This window comes from Antechinus flavipes, chromosome 1, assembly GCF_016432865.1.
Source record: "Antechinus flavipes isolate AdamAnt ecotype Samford, QLD, Australia chromosome 1, AdamAnt_v2, whole genome shotgun sequence".
In the NCBI taxonomy this organism is placed as follows: Eukaryota; Metazoa; Chordata; class Mammalia; order Dasyuromorphia; family Dasyuridae; genus Antechinus; species Antechinus flavipes.
The window spans coordinates 490,712,425-490,735,902 of record NC_067398.1 but is presented as its reverse complement, the minus strand read 5'-3'; the positions used below and the strand labels follow the sequence as shown (position 1 = coordinate 490,735,902).

Genomic DNA, 23,478 nt, shown 5'->3' with positions numbered 1-23,478 from the left:
TCCCTCCTTTCCTGCTTTTGTTTCTTCTCATGTGAGTACTTTAAAGTAGGATAGTGAATTTGATAGAAAAACAACCAAGGAAAACAGTAGGAGAATATTTTGGACATAATTCTAAATAGTGGTTGTTTTAATTTCTCCCATAAACATGGGATCTTAGAACTGGAAAAGACCTTAGAGTTTTTCTAATCCAAACCCCTCATTTCACATATGAGAAAACTGAGACACCAAGAAATCAATCAGTTTGCCAAAGATCACCAAGGTAGGAAGTGGGAGGAACCAGGATCTAGTATTATTTCTAGTATAACACAACACCTTATACCATTTCTCCTAGAGCCATTACTGAATTTTGAACAGACATTAATGTATTCTTTCCCAAATGGCCTATCAATCAGTTTTGGGTTTATTCAGTCAATATTGCTATGGTGGCAGATTCTGTCACTGATTATAACTTTTCATAATGGCTTTTCAGTGCCACCATCTTTCTGGTTATCAGAATCCCAATTTGGCAGTCATCCTTATCTTTTCGTTCCCCAGCTCCTATAAATTTTATCCACTATGATTTTTTTGACATTTGTCTCCATACCTTTTCTCACATGGCCCCCACCCTGGCTTAAGCCCTCATCTTCTCTCACCTGGATTTTTGTGAGAGGCTTGTAATTGATCTTCCTAGCTGCCAAAGTTTATGACTACAGGACTACTCCCCTACTCAATAAACTCCCATGGCTCCCTTTTATCCAAAGGGTCAAAAACGAATACCTCTATTTCACATTTAAAGCCTTTCAGAGAGGTTTATAACTCATTCTAGTTCTTTTTTTCCCTCTATTTCTCTTCATATACTCAATGAGCTCATCAAACTGGCTTTTTTAGACTGTTTCTACACAACACTGTCTCCTTGAACATACAGGCTGTTCCACTTGGCCAAAAATGCAGTCCCTTGTCATTTGTGTCTCTTAGAATCCTAGTCTCCATTCCCTTCAAAGATCAACTCAAGTTCTATCATCTATATGAGATATTTCCTGATCTCCCAAATTATTAGGGCTCCTCTCATTTATCTTGTATTATGCCTTATTTATATTGGACATACATATTGACTACCAAAACAGAATGTAAGCTACATGAGGGCTGTGGTTCAATTGCATCCTACTTTTCATGACCACATGTCCATGGGGTTTTCTTGGCAAAGATATGGGAATGATTTGTCCTTTCCTTCTACTGTGTGTCCCTATTTTATAACTGAGGAATTGAAACAAATATAGATTAAGTTCCTTGCCTAGAGTCACACAGCTTGTAGGTGTCTGAGGCTAGATTTGAATTTGGGTTTTGCTGATTCCTCACCCAATGCACTATCCATTGAACCACTTAGCTGTCCCTTCTATGAAATCAGGAACTACTTATTTATGGGGTTGTTTTGATACTATTGAACATAATGACTGACATGTTTGTTAATTTTTGACTGCTTCTTAGGACAGTGCTACAAGGCTATAATGAAAACATTTGATTTTAACTTGCAGAGTTATGTTGTTGTAATGATTATTATTAATATATTTACTGAGCTACAGGAGAGCACAAAGCTAATATACCTCAGATAAAATTTTGTAAATATATATTTTAATTGAAAAATTGTGGAGAAAATATAAAGAAGTATTTAGGCATGAGAAAGGAATGTTTTATGTAGGAGAAGGGAAGAAGTCTGGTATAATAGAAAATTAGACATGAAATCACAAAAATAGTAGTTCTAACTCTGTTATAGATATTACATGATCCTAGGCAATCCTTTCTAAGTTTCAATTTCCTCATCTGCAAAATGGGGAAAATAATAGCATCTGATTCAGAGTTATTGTGAGAATCAAATGAAATGTTAATAAAATATTCTGAAAACTTTAAAGAACTATAGACATGTGAGATATTATGGTAATGCTAATTAAACGGGCATATACCTTGTCAACAGAGAAGGAGAATCAGAGAAAAGAAAAAAGAGAGATGACACATTCAAGATAAGAAGTGTGATGAGCCTTTAAGAAGAGATATGTTTAAAATTAATTCAGTATTTCAACTCACTCAGAAAATTGACAAAGATGACAAAATATGACAGTAATCATATTTGGAAGGGCTATGGGAAGACACATACACTGTTGATGGAATTGATTCAGGGCAACCATAATGGAAGGAAAAAATGTTCCACCCCAAAGATCCAATTACTTGGCTTATCTAAGGAAGTCGGTCAGAGACACAAAGAAATATCTCATACACACTAAAATATTCATAGTAGTATATTTTGTAGTAACAAAGAAATGAAAGAAAGTAGATAACTAAAGCTTGGGTGAATAGCTAAGCAGATTGTGTTTTATGAATTTAATAAAACATTACTGCTCTTTAAGAAATTATGAATATGATGAATGCAGAGATGTGTGGGAAGACATAGATTCATGCAAAGTGAGGCTAGCAGAACAAAGAAAACAAACAACTTTGATGAAGTTATTGGAAGAATAAAAGACAATAAAAAATCCACTAAATGTTTTATAATTCCATTGATCAAATTTGGTCTTAAAGAAGACATGAGAAATTATATTTCTTTTCCTTCTTTGAAGAGATGAGGGAGTGAGGTGCATTGCATGTAAAACTTATTGATGTATTAGTTTTGCTGAACTGCTTCCCCTCCCTCCTTTCTTTTTTATTATTTTTCATGAAGCATACTCTATAGTGAAAGAGAAGGTATATTAGAAAAAAGGCATTGTAAAAATGCAAGATATACATTTTTTAAAAGATATTGCAAGATTTATGCTTTATACTATTTCTACCTATACTTCCACTAAGAATCCCTTGTTCTCAAATGATATGTTAACAAACTTGAAATTATCATGTCAGTCACTCCCTTCTAAGGAAGCACTTATGGCCCCTGTAAAATGTGAATGGTACTTGGAAAAAATGAAACATTACTTCATTATTATTTATGAATACCTTGGGCATCCAGGTATTACAGTAGATGAGTGAAAGACATGAAGTCAGGAAGCTTCATTTTCCCGAGTTCAAATGTGACCTGAGACACTTACTGGCTGTACAAGTCACTTAACCCTGTTTCCTCAGTTTCCTCAACTGTAAAAAATAAGCTGGAGAATGAAATGGCACAACACTCCAATATCTTTGCCAAGAAAATTTCAAATGATGTTACGAATAGTCAGACACTACTGACACAACTGAACAATAGTGAATAATTTAACATAGATTAGTTTATGATTCCCTAGAAAATAACTTTGTTGGGGATAGGGAGAACCAGAAAAGTTCTGGGGCATTCTCATTCTGGAACCATAGATCTAGAAGAGTCTCTTAGCAGGAGAATTTTGAGTAGGTAGAGGACAGCATAAGAACATGGCAAATTAGATCAGGTACATAGGATATGTGCATGAAATTCAATTGGTGATGATAGTTTTAACACTTATCCATGCATATTATTTCATTAGAATTCTTTCATGATCAAGGACATACCATGAATGAATGGAGGAAACCCCCAACATTTATTAGATTCTTACTGTGTGCCAAGCACTAGAAATAAAAATATAATGATACAATCTCTGTTTTCATGGAGCCCATTTTCTATTGTGGAGATAATACAATTGAGGCTTTAACTGCAGGGCAGATGGAAGAGCCCACTAATTCTGAGGATCAAGTTGAATGGGGGACATTGATGAGATTGAATTAATTCTCCTCAGTCTTGGTCAGACCTTTCCCAAGCTTCTAATCAGGTTTAGATGCAGATGAATTCTTTGAATAGATTGCTCAAGGCTAGATAACTTAGAAGTAAATGACATAAGGAAGTTTATTAGAATAGGTCCAGCCTCTCATTGTAATATTTATTTATCATAAACTATCAACCAATCAGAGTTGTTTGCTACCATCAGGAACAGTCTTCTTCCGAGGGCAAATAAGTCTTGAGCCTGGCTCCATGATTGTCTCTGTCATTCCAGATTATGGGGGTGGTTATGGCAGCCCTTCAAGTAGGGAGAGATTGGAACTAGAAGGTCTCAGTATTGGAAATAGAACAAAGATTTTGAATTCCTTTCAGCATAGGTGTGATGGGGGAAAGAATACTGAATTCTAATCAGGTCTGAGGAAAGCAAAGGGAACAGGTAGGAAGTCTGAGGGGTAAGAGTATTCTGTGATGTCAATCAATACAATGATTATGATAAAAATAAAAAGAATAAGCATTTATATGATGCTTTAAGGTTCTCAAAATGCTTTTTAAAATATTGCCTCTTTTTTATCCTCATTACAAACCTAGGAGGTAGGTGCTATTATTATTTCCATTTCACAGATGAAGAAAGCTGCCCTGGGATCTGGGCCAGAAGTGGGGGGGGGGAGGTATGTTTCTCTCTAGCATTGCCTGATTTCTATTCATGTATATAGTAGGTTCAATCTCTAGCTACAAAGGAGACTTTCCTTTTGTGAAGTTATTTGGCCATGAATAGGGTCAATTTGATATTTCATATCTCACTAATTATATTCTCCAATCAACCAAATCTGTTATTATTTCAGTACTTCAAAGTTACATCATTTCTGGCATCTCACTCCCTATATGAATAGTCACAGGAGTGGTTTTCTCTCCATTGGTGATAGGTCTCTTTGAGTGGAGCCAAGTTGGTTCTCAAATAACAGATATTCATTGCTAGGATTTTTAGTCTGCAAAGACTTGCCAGAGCCTGTCTTGCTGGCACAGCCTTTAGTACAATGAGTTGTGACTTTATATTCATATTCGGAAAGTTGACATCATTTCTTGCTCTTACGAGGTTCTCAGACTTCCTTATTAGCCTGTGCTTCTGCCTATTTACAATGAAATGGCTTTTACATGTTTGCAGTGTTGATCCCAGGGCTCAACAAGATTCCCCCAAAGCCTTATGGATCAACATAAAAGACTAAATTATGTGCAGTAACTTTTAGGCTGTGTGTTTTGTTAGAAGAGAATTCCCTATTCAGAGAAATTACACTTCATAAAAGTTCACTTTAACAGAATCAATCCCACTGGTCAGTGTAGAAGCAATCCCATCCTCCTTTTGTGCTGGGGCATATAGTTCCTTATTCCCAGCTCCAGTGTATAAAAGGACACCATATGCTTTGTAGCTATTCCCAAGAGCTTGTTAAAAAAAAATGCCATTAGTGTTTATGTGATTGGTTGTTTTATCACTTTGCTTGATTGATTTATTTCCACTTAAAAAATCTAATACTATATCCTGTCCTATTACATCATTTACAGTTAAATATTTGATTCAATATTGTGTTTCTGTGGTTTTTTTGCTATAGAAAGTTGAGAGTTAGGCCTTATAGGGTAAAATAATTCCAATTTTTTTCCTTTTATAGAAATTGGAAGTGACATCAAAATTTTAGTTGTGATGAATTTTACAATTCACTGAAACTTTTTTCCCTTTATAGTAGAGATGATAATTTAATTACTAAACTCAATATTTGTGTAATTACATTATTCCATTCCCCAAATACACCAGAAAAAGGAATGTTTCTTTTCTCTATTACATGGATATACATATGAAATAAGCAAAATTGTTTTAAATATGTATATTTAAAATTTAATAATTAAGTGTTGATAAAAATAATAAAATATCCTCTTTTATTTTTCTATGGGCAGACATCAATATTGAGTGATGAATAAGTCCTTTTTCTTTGTCTTATTTAGTGAATTCTATCACAAAACTATTGAAGGGGCACTTTTCTTTGAAAAATCTTCCTTTAAAAATTTTTAATTGAAAAAAAATTTCAGTAGCTCAAAGACATAACTAGGGTGGGGTCAAAAGCTTTGCCAAAGGGTAAGAAATGTGCCCTCTGACATGAGATTTAGAGAGTAGTTGAAAACAATTATAATCCACTAAGAAAGATCCTAGGGGCAGTCAGGTGGTGCAGTGAATAGAACATTGAGCCAGAAATCAAGAAGAGCTGAGTTCAAATTGGCCTCTGACACTTACTAGCTTTGTGACCCTTGGACAAGTCAATTTATCCTGTTTGCCTTAGTTTCCTCATTTAAAGTGAGATGGAGGTGGAAAGAGTAAATCATTATGATATCTTTGCCAAGAAAATCCCAAATGGGGTCACAGAGAGCCAACTGAAAAATGACTTAGTAACAAGAAGTTTGTTTATTTTTGAGCCTGCTGGTAGGCTAGGGAAGAGAGGAGCTATGATTAGGCATCTTGTTTGGGAAGAAACAATTGTCTCACAGATAGTTCCTGGCTCTATCCCTCTTTAAAGCCTTCTTTCATTTCCTTCCTCCAAAGGATCTTTCTGTTTGCTGTGTTCTACCACTTAGGGTCAGAATCAGAAAGAACTGAATTTGAGTCTTGCCTTAGACATGATTAAGATACAATCTCTCTGTGCCTTGGTTTCCTCATCTGCAAAGGAAGAAAGCTAAGCTTGATGGACTTTAAATATTTTTGTCAGATTGAAATTCATTATGATACTTTATCACCCAGCAATATTAGACTTCTCACATACCAAGTATAAATTTAAAAATATCAACATTAGCACCTAGTTATCATAGAATACTGGATTTAGTTCACTCCCTTTTTTCTTCTGTTTTTTTTCCCTCCTGGTTCTCTTTTTTGTTCTGATTTTTCTCTCCCAACATGATTCATAAAGAAATGTATAGTTTAAAAATTAATGTACATGTATAACCAGAAAAAAAGTAAAAAAATAATACTGCATTTAAACATGAAACTAGCAAATAGCTGGATATTTGGGGAAGGAGAGCCTCCCTAGCAGCAGCCTTCTGGTTTCCAAGGTTATATCTCCCATTGGGTGTTTTTCTTCTCAATCTCCCTAGGCAATGTGAGGTTTGCAGAACTTGCCCCAGGAGCAAATATTTCTATTTATGTCTGTGACTCAATGCTCAAATTTCCCCTTAAATTACAAAATATTTCCATTTATTTGAAGTAAAATTAATAAATGCAGTCCTTAAAGAACCACGAAAACTATTTTTGAATGACAGAAATTACAAGTCTTCTATTAACGTCTTTTTGATTTATTAAAATACTTTTGATAAGTACTTCCCTACCTTTAATTACATAAAAGATTTTTTTTAACAAAATGAAAGTCTTTTGTGTGTATATGTGTATGTGTGAGACATATGGAAAGAAATTGAATAATCTAAAACATTCACAAGTCCTCAGATTTCAAAGGAAAATGAGAGATTTTTAGATACAACTGTCTCTACAACAATAAAAATAATGTCTAGGGGAGTCAAATTATTTATATAAGTTCACTGTGTAATAAAATGGCAGAACTAGAACCTAAAATTATGTTGTGCAACTTTATTATTTAGTTATTTTATTTTTTTGTTGAGGCAATTGGGCTTAAGTGATTTGTCCAGGTTTATACAGCTAATAAGTGTTAAATGTCTGAGACTAGATTTGAAGTCAGATTCTCCTGACTCCAAGGCAATCTAGCTACTTTAATTTATTGTCCCATATTACTTTATATATTCCTTCTTGTTCATTCATTCAAGTTTGACTCTTTGTGAGCCCATTTGGGGTTTTCTTGGCAGAGATACTGGAGCAATTTACTAATTTCTTCTTCATCTTATTTTACAGAGGAGGAAACTGAGGCAAACACAATTAGATGACTTGCACTATCTGAGTGCCTGAGTATCTGAGACCAGATTTGAATTTGGAAAGATGAGTCTCCATGAATTTAGGTCCCATACATTCCTTAGAGAAATTCATTTTTATTGACTTTGAAGTCAATCCACTTTTCAAGTTTCCCCTTATGCAGCTAAGTGATGCTATAGTGCAGGAGCACCTCATTTCAAATGTGGCTTCAGACACTGACAAGCTGTATGACCATAGGAAGTCACTTGTTATCTGCCTCAGTCTCCTCATCTGTAAAATAATAATAATATATTTATATTATGTTTCTATTCTGCTTATTGTATAATAATGATAATGATAATAATAGCACCTACCTCCCAGGGTTGTTCTGAGGATCAAATGAATATAAAGCACTTAGCAAGCACAGTGCACAGGACATAATAGGCTGCTATATACATTTTGTCTATTATTATGCAAACATTTCCTATTTAATTTGGAAAAGTAAAAAAATAGAATATGCTAAAATATAGTAGAGCCTGCTAAAGGAATATAAGGGCAATGCTTTGGTATGTGTTATATGATCCAACATGACAATTTTCCCTCCATTAGTTATTTATAGTTTTGGATTTGTTTAGCTTGCATAAACACACCATTTTTAATACACTGTTATACAATGAAATCTAATGTATTTCCAAAATAATGTAGCACAGCTGTGCTGTTATTCCTATTCCATCATAAACCTGACTAGCTGGAAAATGAAATCTGCTTAAAAATAAACACCTCTAGTCTTCTTTTAACTAAGCCCATATGTAAGTTATCAAATTTGTGGATGGAAAATGAATCTAAGACATTCTTGTTTCACCCAGAAAATGTTACTATTTTGAAACTATAAACACAGAAAAAGAACAGGTTATGCTTTTTGATAGGATACATTAACATACTATAAGTTGGAGAAAGGCAGCTCTTGGTAAAAGTAGTCTAGAAAGACAGACATGTAGAGATGATCAGCCTGAAAGACAGAGATAGGAAGACTAATAGTTTGGAATATTGGGAAGGAAAGAATCTCAATACCCCTTAGACATATCTGAGGGATTTGAGCAAAAGTATAAGAAAGACACATATGTGTTTCAACTATTTTTACTAGAATACTAGGTGGCACAGTGTTTGGCTCAGTGTCTTATCTGTAAAATGAGTTGAAGAAAGAAATAACAAACCATTTCAATATACTCGAATTCTCCTCCCTTATTCATTGCTGTGGGAAGTCATGAAGAGTTAGATATCACTAAAATAACTAAATAAAAATAACAAAAAAGAGCAAAATTTATCTCTTCTAGAATAATCTTTTACTTAAATATATTTGTATGTGAACTCTGAACATTTGGAAATTTTAAAACTGGATATGATTAGAGCAACCTTTTAATTCAACTCTTTCATTTTATAGATAGGAAAGTTGAGGCCTAGAGAAGTTAAGAACTTCCCTGGATCTTCTGATTCTAGCATTATGATCATGAGGTTATGAGTGGAGGATGGCAATATTTCAAGGCACAGGCTATCATTCCAGTTTTGTTTTTTTTTAAAGGATTATTTTTTTTTTTTGTTTGTTTGTTTGAAAGGCAGCCTGGCATAGTGTATAGGAATTCAACCAGGAAAACCAGCCTTGGATATATACTCACTGGATGACCAGGGAGAAGACATAAAGCTTATCAGTAATTACAGGCAACTCTTTAAGTCAGTAATAGGAATTTTTCATCTGTATCAGCAGAGGCCATTTCCATGCTGTTAATTCCTTATTTCAATGAGATAGAAGGTCTGGCCCTCTCTTATTCCTAAATAAATCTATTGTACCATATATAAGGACCATTGGACAGTAGGCTGGTCTGCATAAATTTTAATGGGGAAGATGGAATCCCATTCATTATGCATTCATTTGGAGGGATGCCTTCTAATATCTTCTTAAGGAATGTGCATGCACACACACACAAAGTAGGTAAATTTTCATTAATATTTAGCTGGTTATTTTCTGTGTGAATACTCTTTGAATCAGTACTGAGTGATCCAACCAAGAGTTGTAAAATAGACTTGATTATTGACATACTAAAGGGAAAAAAGCTAAAGCCAATATTAGTGGCACTCTGAAAAGCAAATGACAGAGTCAAACTCCTCAGAATGTTCCAACATTTGATAACATTAAAAAAAATAAATTTCACTTCATACTTTAAGTGTAAGTAATATTGCCCCATTCACACATGATTCCCTCCCACCCTCCCAAAAAATATCTCAGAGGCTAAAAACAAACATGTGAAATGTAGTAATATCAGCAATGATCTTGTAACATCAGTAAAATGTATAGAACTTTATTTAACAAATGCATTACATTGTCCTGACCATTTCCTTCTCTTGTCCAATACTGGTAAATCTCTTACTCAATATCTTACAGAACTTGAAATTAGTTCAAGAAAATGCTTAAAATTTGAGATGATGTGTTTAATAAGTGATGTCAGACCACTACTTACTTTATCTACCCTTTGAATTAATCCTTTCCTGAAATCTCTTCTGAAATCTATGACAGATTGAATATGATGACCTTACATATAAAGGTCATTTTTATATTCAATAGGTCCTTTCTTCTGAGGAGCTAAAAAGAAGCGCACATGCTAAATTACTTATCCAAAGTAATTGGAAAATGACCATGTTCCCATCATGCCCATTTTTGTTAGTTAAGGAAACTGAATCAGAAAAAGATCTGAAAATGTACAGAGGGAGGTTAACATGAAAAATTGGCTTTCCTGATAAATCATTTAGTTAGTCAAAGTTTGACAATAAAAAGATCATTGAAGTAGTAGTGAAGAAATAGGGCTCAGCCATTTTCATATTATGAGCACTTTAGTAGTGATTTCTCTTATTTTGTCTCAGTATTTTCACTTGTAGTCACAAAGGAAATTAGATTTTTCTCACAAAAAAAATTTGGAGTAAATTTGCTGATTAATGACGACCATCTTATTATAAAAATCATCACAAGTACTATATTTCAGCCATTATTAGGTATTGTAAATTAATGGAGGAGAGTAGGTGACCCTCAAGTCATTTCCAATTCTAACAAACTGTGATTATGATGACCTTTACCCAAAATTAATATAGGCAGCATATTATTATGAAAAGGATATTTGGTTTGGAGTTGGGGGACCTGAGCTGACTACTGATTGTCTCACCAATTCCTTAGAAAAGATATTAGGGATATCTAAGAAGAATTTGAGATCATAACAGATAATGTGTGTAAAGAGTTTTTTTTAAATTGTAGAATGTGGTCAATAGTAGTAGGGAAGATATCATCCTCATAATCATCATCTTTATCATCGTCATCATCATCATCATATCTAATCCCTTAGTTTTTAGCAAAATATTTAAAGAATATCAAAATCTTCCATGTACCAGTCATTCTGATAGGTATTGTTATTCAATTGTTTCAGTTGTAACCAACTTTTTGTGACCCCGTTTGGGGATTTTTCTGGTAAAGATACTGGAGTGATCTGCCATTTTTTCTCCATTTTATTTTGCAGATGAGGAAGCAGAAGCAAATAAGGCTAAATGAATTGCCCAGGGTTACATAGCTACTAAGTATCTGAGGTCACATTTAAATTCAAGATGAGTCTTCCTAACTTTGGGTCTGACACTATTTACTCACTGCCATCTTGCTGCTTCTGTGCTAGGTATACAAACAGAACCTATAAAACGAAGTTCTGTTCTCAAGGAACATATTCTAAATGGGGAGAGGAGACAAATATGTAACTACTTCATAATGAAGAATAAGATAAACTCAAAGGAACAATAGAAAGCATTGAGAAATTTGAGGAGGGAAAGATCATCTAATTGAAAGATTTAAGAAAAGCATTATGGAAAAGGTGGCACTAGAGTTAGTACATGAAGGAAAAGATGTTCACAGACAGAAGAGGGAGTGGGGGAGTCCATTCCAGACATGGACTTGCCAAAGGAGGTAGGAAACAGCTTCATGAGAATATAGGGTAAAGAGTAAAGCAATTTAGTTGTAATGTATAATACGTGAAGAAGAATGATAATAGATAAGATTGGACAGGAAGATTGGAAACTCTTGAAATATTTGATTTCTTTCTTGGTGATGTGATCAGCTTCCATAGATTCAGCTAAATCTTCATGTAGATGAACAGCAAATTATATATTTGCAGCTCTTATCTTTTTTCTAAACTCTACATAGTCAACCACTTTCTGAATATTTCCAGTCACAAGTATCTCTGCCTCCTTTTGCTCCCTTTCATTTGTTCTACATTTTAGTCAAATTAATTGGAAAACTGGTATTCCAAAGAGCTAGTGAGAGAGAGGTAAAAGAAAAAGTAGCATCATGAACCACAAGTGGCAGCCAGGTGATGCAAGGATAGAGTCCTGGGCCTAAAGTCAGGAAGATGTATCTTCCTGAGTTCAAATTTAACCTCAAATGCTTACTAACTATGTGACCTTGGGAAAGTCACTTAATCCCATTTGCCTCAGTTTTCTTATTTATAAAATGATCTGGAGAAGAAGATGGCAAATCACTTCATTATCTCTGCCAAGAAAACCCCAAATGGGGTACAAAGAGTTGGATACAACTAAAACAACTGGACAACAAAAGTTTTGATTCCAAATCCCCTTTTAAGTTATCATGATTCTAATATCTATACAAGATTATAAATTACTATGGATTTTTATTTTTCATTGTTGTTCTTTCAAAACATTCAACAAACATTGACTGAAAGTTAAATTATAAACAGACATAATTGAGTGTGGGGAGAAAAAAGGTAGAAGTTTGGAAAAAGATAAAAATATTACCTGAAGTTGCCTTTTGCCCTCTTTTCTTCTCCATTCTGCCTGAAATAAGAAGTGGCAGTTCAGTAGCAGTGTGAAGTTGTGAGAATGTAATATACCGCAGCTAAGGCGAGAGTATTGGACACAGCAATTTTTAAATTCAATCTCTACCAAGGTAAAACCCAACATGCTTTTGGAAATATTTGGACACAATTGACAGTATTGAAAAAAATGCTCTCAAATCTACTTTTGGAAGTCAGAATCAATAAAAACACAATGGAGAAGCTAGCCAGCTTTTATAGTCTTGTTTTTATCGAGAATGATTTATTGTGATGGTATGAAGTCCTAAGTCATATGACAACTGAAAAATTTAACACTTGCTATTACAGGCCCACAAAAAACTAATGACAGGAACAACCACAGCTACTAAGAGAGTTGTTGTTGGGGGTTATAGGTACAGTATCATTAACAGAATAGCCTTGAACTACTGGTTATATACAGGGGGCATTCATCTAATTGATATATCTAACTAATCTATCAATCAGCTCTCAAGGTTTTATTAATATTGTCTATTAATATATGGGCTCCACGTCAAGAGTTCTGCAATTGATACATACTCTATATGGAAATTTATATAGGCATTTCTACTAACCACTTTAACATCTTTAATACTCATGTATTAAGTAGATAGATTGCTAGATTTGGAATTAATTTGGAGTCAAGGTTTCTAGATTTGAATTCTGGCTTTGACATTTACTATCTTTATAAAGTTAAGTCAACCACTTAATTTCTCTAAGTCACTCTTTTTTCATCTTTAAATTCAGGGAGTTGGACTAATGACTTTCAAGGATTTTTTTCCTAGCTCTAAAATCTATAATCTTACGAAAGTGAAATTTATACAGTATTTCATCCATTGCAATTACAATAGGAATAGAATTTAGGTGAATGGCACTATGATTAATAACAAATCCTATTCATTTAGATGATTTCCAGGGGACATAGTTGATGGAATTTATTTTAATGATTCAAACAGATAAATGGCATGGCTAGACCATTTAAATGTTACATCTATTAGTACCAGGGATCAGATTTCTTCTAAATTGAATTATGCTTCTTTTTAGGCAACGTTTTCCAGTCTACATACTTTACTCTTATTACTGCTGTAGGAATTTCAATTTATTATTTAAAAATATTTCATTGATATCTTTTGTTTTTATAATACTTACATTTCCCCCTGTATATGTTTCCCTCCCCTTCTAAAAAGCCATAACTTATAATGAAGAACAATTTTAAAAGTAGAAAAAAATCAGAAAAAAGATCATCAACATATTGAAAAAAAATCTGATTGTATATGTAAAATTCCACAAAAGTAGTCTTCCACAAACTGTGGAATCATCATGGTAAGTAGTGAGGAGGAAGAAAACAAGCATTTATAAAATACCTACTATGTGTCAGGTACTATGTTAAGTATATTTTATAATAATGATCCTCACAGCAATCCTGTGAGAGGTAGGTGCTATAATTATTTCCATTTTACAGGTGAGGAAACTGAAGTACATAGAGATGATGACTTGCTTAGGAATATACAACTAATAAGTATCTGAAGGCAGATTTTGAGTTCAGATTTTCTTGGCTCTGGGCTTCATCCTTTTTTCAGTGCATCACCAGCCTCTGGTGAAATGGAGAGGAGTCTTTTAATAGCTCTTCTTAGGGGCCAAGCTTGGTTTTTATAATTTCACAACACTTAGTTTTGTTTATTTTGAAACTGTTCATTGCATTTACATTTTTGTAGTCCTTCTATATGTTGTTCTCCTGATTGATTACTTCACTTTGTGATAATTAATATGCCTTTAGAAGTTTGTATTCATCACATTAATTTTTTTTTTTTTTGCAGAATAGTAACAGTAAAACAGCTAAACATTATGTTTAGTTATTCCCCAATTGATGGACATCTATTTTGTTCCCATTTCTTGCTAGCACAAAAAATGTTGCTATAAATATTGAGGTACATATGGAGGGATATAGTCTAGATATAAATCTAGAGGAATGCCTCGCAGAAATATCTCTGTGTCAAAGGGTGTGGACACTTTAATTGCATGTTTCCAAATTGCAGAAAAATTATACCAACTCACAGCTCTACTATCAATGTTCAATTTAGTTCTGTAAAAAATTTGACATGTTCCAAAGTCTTAAGTTTTAAAATATAAAAGAATATAAAATATATAGCATATAAAAACAGAATTTTTATACAAAACATAAAAATGTATAATTTTATATAAAATATAAAAGAAAAATAAAAAATATAAAATATGTGGTAGTACAAGTCTGGGATCCCAGAGGTTGAACAGTCTGAGGCTGATGATCTCTTAAGCCTGGAAGTTCTGAGCTGCAGGAGGGCCTAAAGTTGATTTGATTCCTGTATTAAATTTGATATCAATATGAGGAACCCATGGTTATGTGGTGATGGTGGTACTGGTGAGACAGCTGATTTGGAAAGTAGTAAATAATAGAAGTCAAAATTTTCCTGCTGATCAGTAGGGAGATTAGGCCCATGAGGAGATATTGCCACCCTCCTTTTTCTTCTTTTTTTCTTGTGTACAATTTATTTGGCAATTTAACCACTGATTATTTCAAATTTATTTCCCTGCAATAGACTAAACATGTATACATCATCAATTCAATTTGGAAAAAAAAAGAAAACAAGATACTGAATCCTAGAAATGCCTTGATGTGGGTTACTGAATCAACTCTGTGCAATCTAGGCACTATTTTCCTGAAAAAAATGGCTTAATGAGAAATTATAAGGAGGTGAATTATCTCATTCACCATTATTTTCTGGTATCATACTTTTGAATGCCAATTCCCTTCAGACTGATTTTTTTTTTCATGCAAATCTCTGTATGATTTCAGAATTCACCAAAAAAGTTTTAAATCAAAGTTTATAACTGGGGAAAGATATAGGACAAGACATAGAGACATGGTCTCAAAAAGACCTTATATGCATAAATATAATATGATATGACATATGTACATAATTTGAAGCCATAAAAGATATAACACATATTGCATATAAATATATATTGTATATATAATTTGTGTAGACATCATAAATTGCATATTTTACACTTAAAGTTATGTATATATGCATGCATATATACATAGATAAACATTTTCACATATCTATGTATGATATATTTCTGTATCTATCTATCTATCTATCTACCTATTATCTATTGATCTATGTATCTGTCTGCCTATTATTGGTATGAACTAGGTCTGAATTCAGGAAACTCTGAGTTCAAATCTAGTATTAGAAACTTGCTGGCTGTGTGGTCCTGGCAAGTTATTTAAGCTCTGTTTTCTTCAGTTTCTTGAACTGTAAAAATGAAAATAACAACAACATACCCCCTCAGGATTATTGTGAGAATATAATAAGATAATATTTGTAAAGTGCTTAATATAGTGTTTAGCACATAAAAGGCTCCAATATAAATATTAGTTATTAATATATGTGTATATAAAATATATGTGTGTATTATATGTATGTGTATGTACGTGTGTGTATTTGTTCTAGTCTCTTATTATAAGAACAACATTCTACAATTTTAACTAACCTGATATGTCACAAACTACCAACTTTGAAATGGAGATTGTATAAGTATGGGGATGTAAATTTTGCATATTTATTCTGCAAGTCAAAAATATTTAAGCACTCCTTTTGCTAATAAGATATAATCATTTAATTATTTTTGAAATGGGATAGGCATTTCTTTAAAAAATAAGCTATTTGTTTATTCTCTCAAAAAATCGCCACTGACATTGAAAACCCTCCATCTAAATCCCTCCCAAATCTTCATACACCCACCTAACTTAGCCCCCAGAAGAATCTTGTCTGTAGCAAAGAAGTACATTTAAGTGAAATAAATCAATACATTGGTCCTATCTGAGAATCCCACTTCATAGTGCATCGCCCTTCTGTCAAGGGAATTGAGACATGTTTTTCTATCAATCCTCTGAAGTCATAAGTTGTCATGACATCAGTCATGTTTCTGGTTTTTTTTTATGTTTTCTTTTATATTTTCATGATTACATATAATTATTTCTCACAGTTCTAATTATTTTGGTCACTATTAATTTATATTAATTTTTCCGATTTAAAATTTTCCACATTGCTCTTTTCTATGGCAGAATAACATCCAATACTTTCATATATTCCAATTTTTCCGTCTGTTCCTTAATCAGAAAGCTCTCAATAGGCTTCTACTTGTTGCTAGAATTGGTGATTCTATAAAAGTATCTCCCTCCTCCTTCCTCCTCCCTTCCTGCCATTTTTATGTATTCACACATATAGGAACTTTCCCTCAGTCTTGGACTTTCCTGATGTTTATGCCTACTATATTGTTTCTGAGTTATGCATGTCACTCTTCAGTCTGTTATTCAGCTTATTCCCTTATTTAATATTTTCTTTCCAATCTTTTCAGTAATGGCTCTTAATTTGGGATCTGGGAGCTTATTTTAAAAATATTTTGATAACTATGTTTCCATAAGTTGATTCACTTTGAATACTTTGTGTTTTATTTTATACATTTGAACATCATTTTGAGGTGTTCATAGGCTCTATTCATTTCCCATTTGAATCACCAGTGCTTAATACATGTCTACTAGCTGGTTTATTAAAAGGGTTCAGTGACACCAAAAATATTAAGAAAGCCTGTCTAGGGCAATCCAAGGGCAAGTTTAGATATTTTCTATTTAATAAAATTATTATTTTTTTCAAATTAATTAAAGTGGACTCAAACTGTCCACTCTTTGAGTGGATAAACTGGAAAACCTTCTTTTCTTAATATTACTCATACATATGCATGTATAACACTAATATTAAAGTTATGGAACATAACTTATTAATAAACAAGATTAGCAGTACATGAAAATATAGATAATAACACATGATATATTGACTATGACAAATATCATTGCCAGAGTCACATCAATCATTGGACAATTAATTGAAACAATGGACAAGACTCTGGATTTGCAATCAGGAAGACCTGAGTTCAAATATGATCTCAGACATTTATTATTTTATGATCCTAGGAAAGTCATTTAAACTCTGTTGGCCTCAATTTCCTCAACTGTAAACATGGGATATCAATTGTACTTACCTTCTAGGGTTACTGTGAGGATCAGATAGGATAATATTTGTAAAGCACATAGTAAGTGCTTCTTTCTTTCTTTAACTATAATAGCCAATGACTTCTCACTTGGGAAAAGATAGTACTACAATATTCAGTTTTCCTCAAGATACCAACTTAAATGTCTTCTTAAAAAAATCCTCATGATAAATGTGAAAGCATTTTAGAAGATTTATCTATCATCCTTAGCTTTGCCTTTTGAACTTCTTTCAAGCCACTACAGTAATAGAGTTTCTTAAGTGAATTCATTCCTTATAGAGTTTTCTTCATATTTCTTTACAATATAATAAAGATAGTTCTAATAACAATAAAGGTTTTCCTCTACTTTCTTTCTCCTAGTCTTTTGCAGAAACTCCTCAGAGATTCCTATAGATTAAAAGTTAACTACAAAAATAGTTTACATGACTTTATAGGGAAAAATACCTCAAAAATGATTTTTCTGAAACATTTCATTTGTCTCTTAAAGGTACAGTAACAATATTTGTAGTCTGTGAAATTAAATACAGTTTAATGACTTTTCTAATATAATTTTAAATTGTTTTCTAAAATGTTTGTATCAATTTACACTTCTACTGATAATGCATTAATGCCTCTATCCCCAATAGAACCACAACATTAACCATTTTCATTTTTATGTGTTTGAAAGATGTGATATTGTTTTATTTGATTTATTGCCATTAATTAGCACAGAGAATTTGAATAAATGTCTGTTATTGTAAAATTTCTAAGACTATTAATTTATAAATGAGTTTGTTGATCTGTATCACTAGAAGGTATTTCCAAACTATAGTTCCCTGCATTGAAAGAATCATAGATTTAGACTGAAAAAAAAAAGAAAGAAAAGAAATTTCAAATAGAACTCAACTATTAGCAGAAGGAAATATAAGAAATAAACCAGTTTTTCTTTTTATCATTGATACCTAGATTTGCCTGATATTACACAATGTCTGAAATGACCAAACTATGCCAAGATAATGCCACTTAACCTTTGAAAATCCTAGAATTTTAGCTTAACTATGGTCAACAGAAGAAAAGGAGGCAATTTTCTTATATCAAAATTGGAACATCAAATTATCTGAGCTGTATCAGAAGAGTAGATGATGTCTTTGTCCAGAAATTCAACAAAATAAAGAACATTCATTTGTATTTCATTCTGTCCGAACAGATGATTGTTTTAAAAAAGCAAATATATTATAGTCTTATTACAAATTGAATCTAGATACAATAATCCATATGTGGTAAGTAAAATGAAATTGAAGACTTGAAACTCATGGAAATTCATTACACATTGAATAACTTTCTGGTGATTTAGAAAAATGCATTTAATTGCACACTAAACTATGAGTCTCATGTTTGTTTCATTTAGTTATTTATTTTGTAAAGCCTAGTCTTGATTTAAGCCAGCTATGTTAGGCCTAAGGGAGTTGGCATTGTCCCGTGTAAGACATTAAATATATATGAAATTATATTCAATTTCATTTAGCTAGAGGAGTGCCATAATTACTGTTGATTGTCTCTGATCTTTCCCAGGCAGAGAGGCACAATTGAAGATTCAAAGATTTCTCATTCATAATGGGAAGTGATGACATTTATACTGTAACTCAACATCTTTTTTTATAAGTCATAAAAAGATATAAGAAACATTGTTTCTACACGAACTCTATTTTCACATTCAGAAATTCCTTCTCAGTGAAATATATTCTCTCTTCTTTCTTGTTGCCATCCCTTTAGAACAGAGCTTGTCGTAGGTCCTTATCAAGCTTCATTCCCTGAATTACCCATTTTTCACAAACCAATTCTGATTCTGCTTTCACTTTCAGTCATTTTATCTGCCCTCGGATAATAATCCGGGAGGTATTATTAATCACTTCCTGTTGCTAGGATACCTGGAAATGTTCATTTTTGCCATAACATACTATGAGAAAAGCACAGATTCATGACAAGTAAATTACCATGGATATGATACTTAATGCAGTGTTACCACAATTCTCTGATAACAGAATATGAAATGCTGATTTTTTTCATGTTGTTTTCATTTTATCTATAGTCTACCATATAGTAGACATATTTTGGGTTAATAAAAGTCAACAGCATCCCATATACTCTTGGGGTTAGTATTGAATAGGTTAGAATAATAAAATAATGTTTAAATTATATTTCTTTAATTAAATTGTAATAATAGAAAGTGATTTAGAGAATTTAGATACAGTAATCAGGACTTCACTCCAGGGCACCAAAATTTAAGTATGGTCAGCATTCTTCTCATTTATGAGGTAAGAATAATTTAACATAACACTTAATTAGCCAGGGTGATTTACTAAAATAGGAAATGACATGATGGTGTGTTTCTTCCTCTTGAGGAAACCCAAGATGAGTTCCTTTTCATTTCTCTGCTCCTTTTTCTGGGAAGCTAACTATTTAGCAGCAGCCCTTGTCTCAGGATCTAAATCAATGGTGTCCTGGAAGTGATGCCTTCTTCTAGCCCTCATCTGCCATGGGGCCTTTTATTCTGAGGGAGAGCTGAGATCTTTTCTCAAAGTTTCTTTATCCCAACTGAATTGATTTTTAAAAGTTTATTTAACAATGTTCTTTAATCTTCATGTTCTTAGGAAATTTTTGAGTTGCTTGCTTAGGATACCAGAACTGCTAGTTTTAGCTTTGCCTTAGAGATTACTTAGCTCAATACCCTTATTTTTAATAGATGAAAAAAACCCTGAAGCCCAAAGAAAGGAAGTCTTGTTAGAAGAATGTGAGCTTGAAGGTTTCTAATAATGTCCTAGGGCTCTATTACACCATATTGTCTACTGAGAAATTTACTAGTTTTTAAAATGATTGTGAGAATAATATTAACGATATGAACTTAAGGCTAAATAAGACAATTTGGGAGCATTTAACAATAATAGATATTTTATTTATTAATCTATTGTATGCAATTCCTGATTATAATAGAAGTTGAGAATTGCATCACAGTATCATAAATTTATGACTGATAAGAACTTTAGACATCATCTAGTTCAAATTGTTCTTATTTCACAGATAAGGAAATGGGATCAGTGAGATTAAGTAATTTGCTTGTGGTGGTTGTTTGTCCTTCATTGAGAATCATGACATTGGGGGAGGGAAGGAGGGAAGATGCCATAACATGAAAGTGAATTGGATTTGAATGAGAGAGGGCTGTGCAAGGTCATCTGCCTTATTTTTCCTCTAGATCCATCTGGGTCCAGTGGCCAGATATAGATCAAGACAACTGGAGATAGTTCTGGTTGAAATGGGAAGTCTTGACCTTTTCAAGTCAAGGCCTTCAACAAGTCTCAGATTAACTGAGGCTGTGCCCATTCAGTGACTGAGGCTAGGTAATTGAGGCAAAGAATCTCCTCTTTCACTTAGTCAATAAAAACCCCACAAACATAAAAACAGCCCCTAAACAAACAAACAAACAAACAAATAAAGCTAGGAGGGGAAACCTCAGGATTTCTGGCAAAAGCAGAAATGATTGATATTTACATTCATTCTGGGTCAATCAGGATCCAAACTATGATCAAATGGGGCTTGGCCTAGGACCTATTGGTGGCCAATATATGGTCACAGAAGAAGAAAGTAGGAGTCCTGGGATCTAAACTTAGCCCTTTAGCTAAAATGTTATCCAAAGAAAAATGATTATGTGGCGAATTGAAATCTATAGACTTCTATGTAGTCATGAGCTTTAATCTTTCCATTAAACCTTTTATGAAATCTGACACTGATTAAGGTGTCCTTTTAAGTGGAGTATCAACAGGTATTGACATGGCCAAGAGATACTCAGCTGCAAAGGGAAAGAGAAATAAAGGCTATGAGTAATCCATCTGTGAATAATCAAGCTTGGAAACCATGAGTTTCAGCTAAATTATTCATTTTGTTATCTACTCTATTAAAAAAATCACCCATTTGATGAAATTAACTAATTGTTTTAGAATTAAAGTGCAGCTAAGCCAGACTAAAGGAAGATCTCTCTTGGTCTTGAATTTCTAGACATTTGTTTACTTAACCAAAACAACTCCTTAGGTTCAGCTCTTCATTCCATCTTCTCTTTCCTAAAATATTTAGTAAAAAAAAAGAAATTCAAGTATTTTGTTGATTTACTAGGTTCTTGAGAATTCCATGAGTTTTTTTTTTTACTATTTTATTAATATTTTTATTTATTAGTTTATTATTTAGTTTAGTTCTATTTATTTACTTATGATTTCTTTTTATTAGTATTTTACTATTCATTCCTTTCCTTGTTAATACTTATCTTTCCTTATTTCTCACTCTTTTCTGATGGAGAATGATTGATTCCTCTCCTCATTATTTGTCCTCTGAAGTGGTATTCTGGAAAGAGGGGTGTGTGTGTGTGTGTGTGTGTGTGTGTGTGTGTGTGTGAGTTGAGTTTAAGAGACTTGCTCAGGTTCGTATAGCTAGTAAATGTTAAGTGTCTGAGGCCATGTTTGAGCTCAGGTCCTCCAGACTTTATGGCTGGTGCTCTAGTGGTAAGAGTATTAAACTACAAGTTAGGAAGACCTGAATTCAAATTCTCCTTAAACACTAGCTTTGTGATCCTACACAAGTCGCTTAATTTTTTTCTGTTTTAATTTTCTTATCTGTAAAATGGGGATATGAATAGCTTCTAACTCCCAGGCCTGTTGTTAGGATAAATCAAGATAATATTTATTATTATCTTTCTCAGAGTATTTTCTTTCATCAAATATAAATTGCTTTGATAATTGTCCTTTCAATTTTGTGTTGATAAGGGGCCATGCAGTAATACTACAGGCTTTTGTAGCCTGAGGTTTGTGGTTTGATTTCCCACCCACATGTCTGAGTAGCAACCAGATATTAAACTTATATTAGCCTGCTGGCAATGAAAACATTGATATTGACATAACATGTATGGTTCATGAAAAGAGATCTTTACCTCAAAATGAGCCCTGAATTCCAGAATTGGTTTAGTACATAACTTAATCTGTGCCTCAGTTTCCCCAGCCATGAAGTTGGGATCATCATACCTATCTTGATCTCCAGGAGAAATTATGAAAGCATAAGAAATATTAAATGTGTAACTGTTCTAAATACTTCATAATTATTGGCTACTTGCACAGAGAAGACTGAATAATGACAGTACAGAGACCAACAGGGATCAAGTGGCCTAGTAATTGTGCTAGAAATTGATTGACTATGAAAGTGGTATGAAAGTGGCTCTGGGAATTGCTTATTTAATTTCTTTATCTTCATAACAATATTGAAATGTCCTAGCCTACGGATACATTTTTTTAAAACAATACATTTTGATCTAGTTGTTAGTCCTTTCCCATCTCCTGCTGGTTTAGCTAAACTCTAGCAGCTTTTAGGTCAGTTTCTATTTGGTTAATGACTTTTAGGCAAAACAGAGCATTATAAAGAAGTACACAGATTACTGTGAGCCATAGACAGACTATATGTTGAGCTTCAGAGAAAGGTTCTTTAGAAACATATCAGTATAGATAGACCTGGGCCTCTGAGGTTGGCCATCTGTCTTGGCAAAGATGGCATTCCATCTGTACTCTGCAGCCTCTGAGACCAGTATCCATCCTAGCATGAAGGAAGGCCGAGGACTGAGAGCAAAACAGATCTTTCTTATATAGCACCCCCTGGAAAGAGATAGTAAAGTTAGGAGAGAGAAATAATATTTTTATATTGTCCTCGATTCTGGAGCCCAACAGTTCTTCCCCTCCTGCCATTCCTCATCTTGAAATGCTACTTACATTTTCTTTATCGTAAGGAAGCACGTAATTTAGATGAAAAGCTTCAGTCATTCCCAAGCCCCAGTACTGAGCTAACTGAATTAAATATGGATTCAGATCATTTGACATTCAGGACCTCACTTTGAGGTAAACGTTTCC

The 23,478-nt window shown here is 33.2% G+C and overlaps 1 protein-coding gene across 2 annotated transcripts in view; it reads right to left on the bottom strand.

Annotated features, from left to right (window-relative positions):
- The window catches only part of CHST9 (carbohydrate sulfotransferase 9), a 285,604-nt gene that overhangs the window by 165,883 nt on the left and 96,243 nt on the right, over window positions 1-23,478 (bottom strand). Inside the window, exon 2 of one of the 2 annotated variants that reach the window (XM_051970304.1) lies at window positions 12,417-12,455. The exons of the other annotated variant lie outside the window; for it this stretch is intronic. Coding sequence (XP_051826264.1) covers window positions 12,417-12,455 — 39 coding nt within the window. The remainder of the gene's footprint in view (window positions 1-12,416; window positions 12,456-23,478) is intronic. 2 annotated transcript variants of the gene reach the window in all.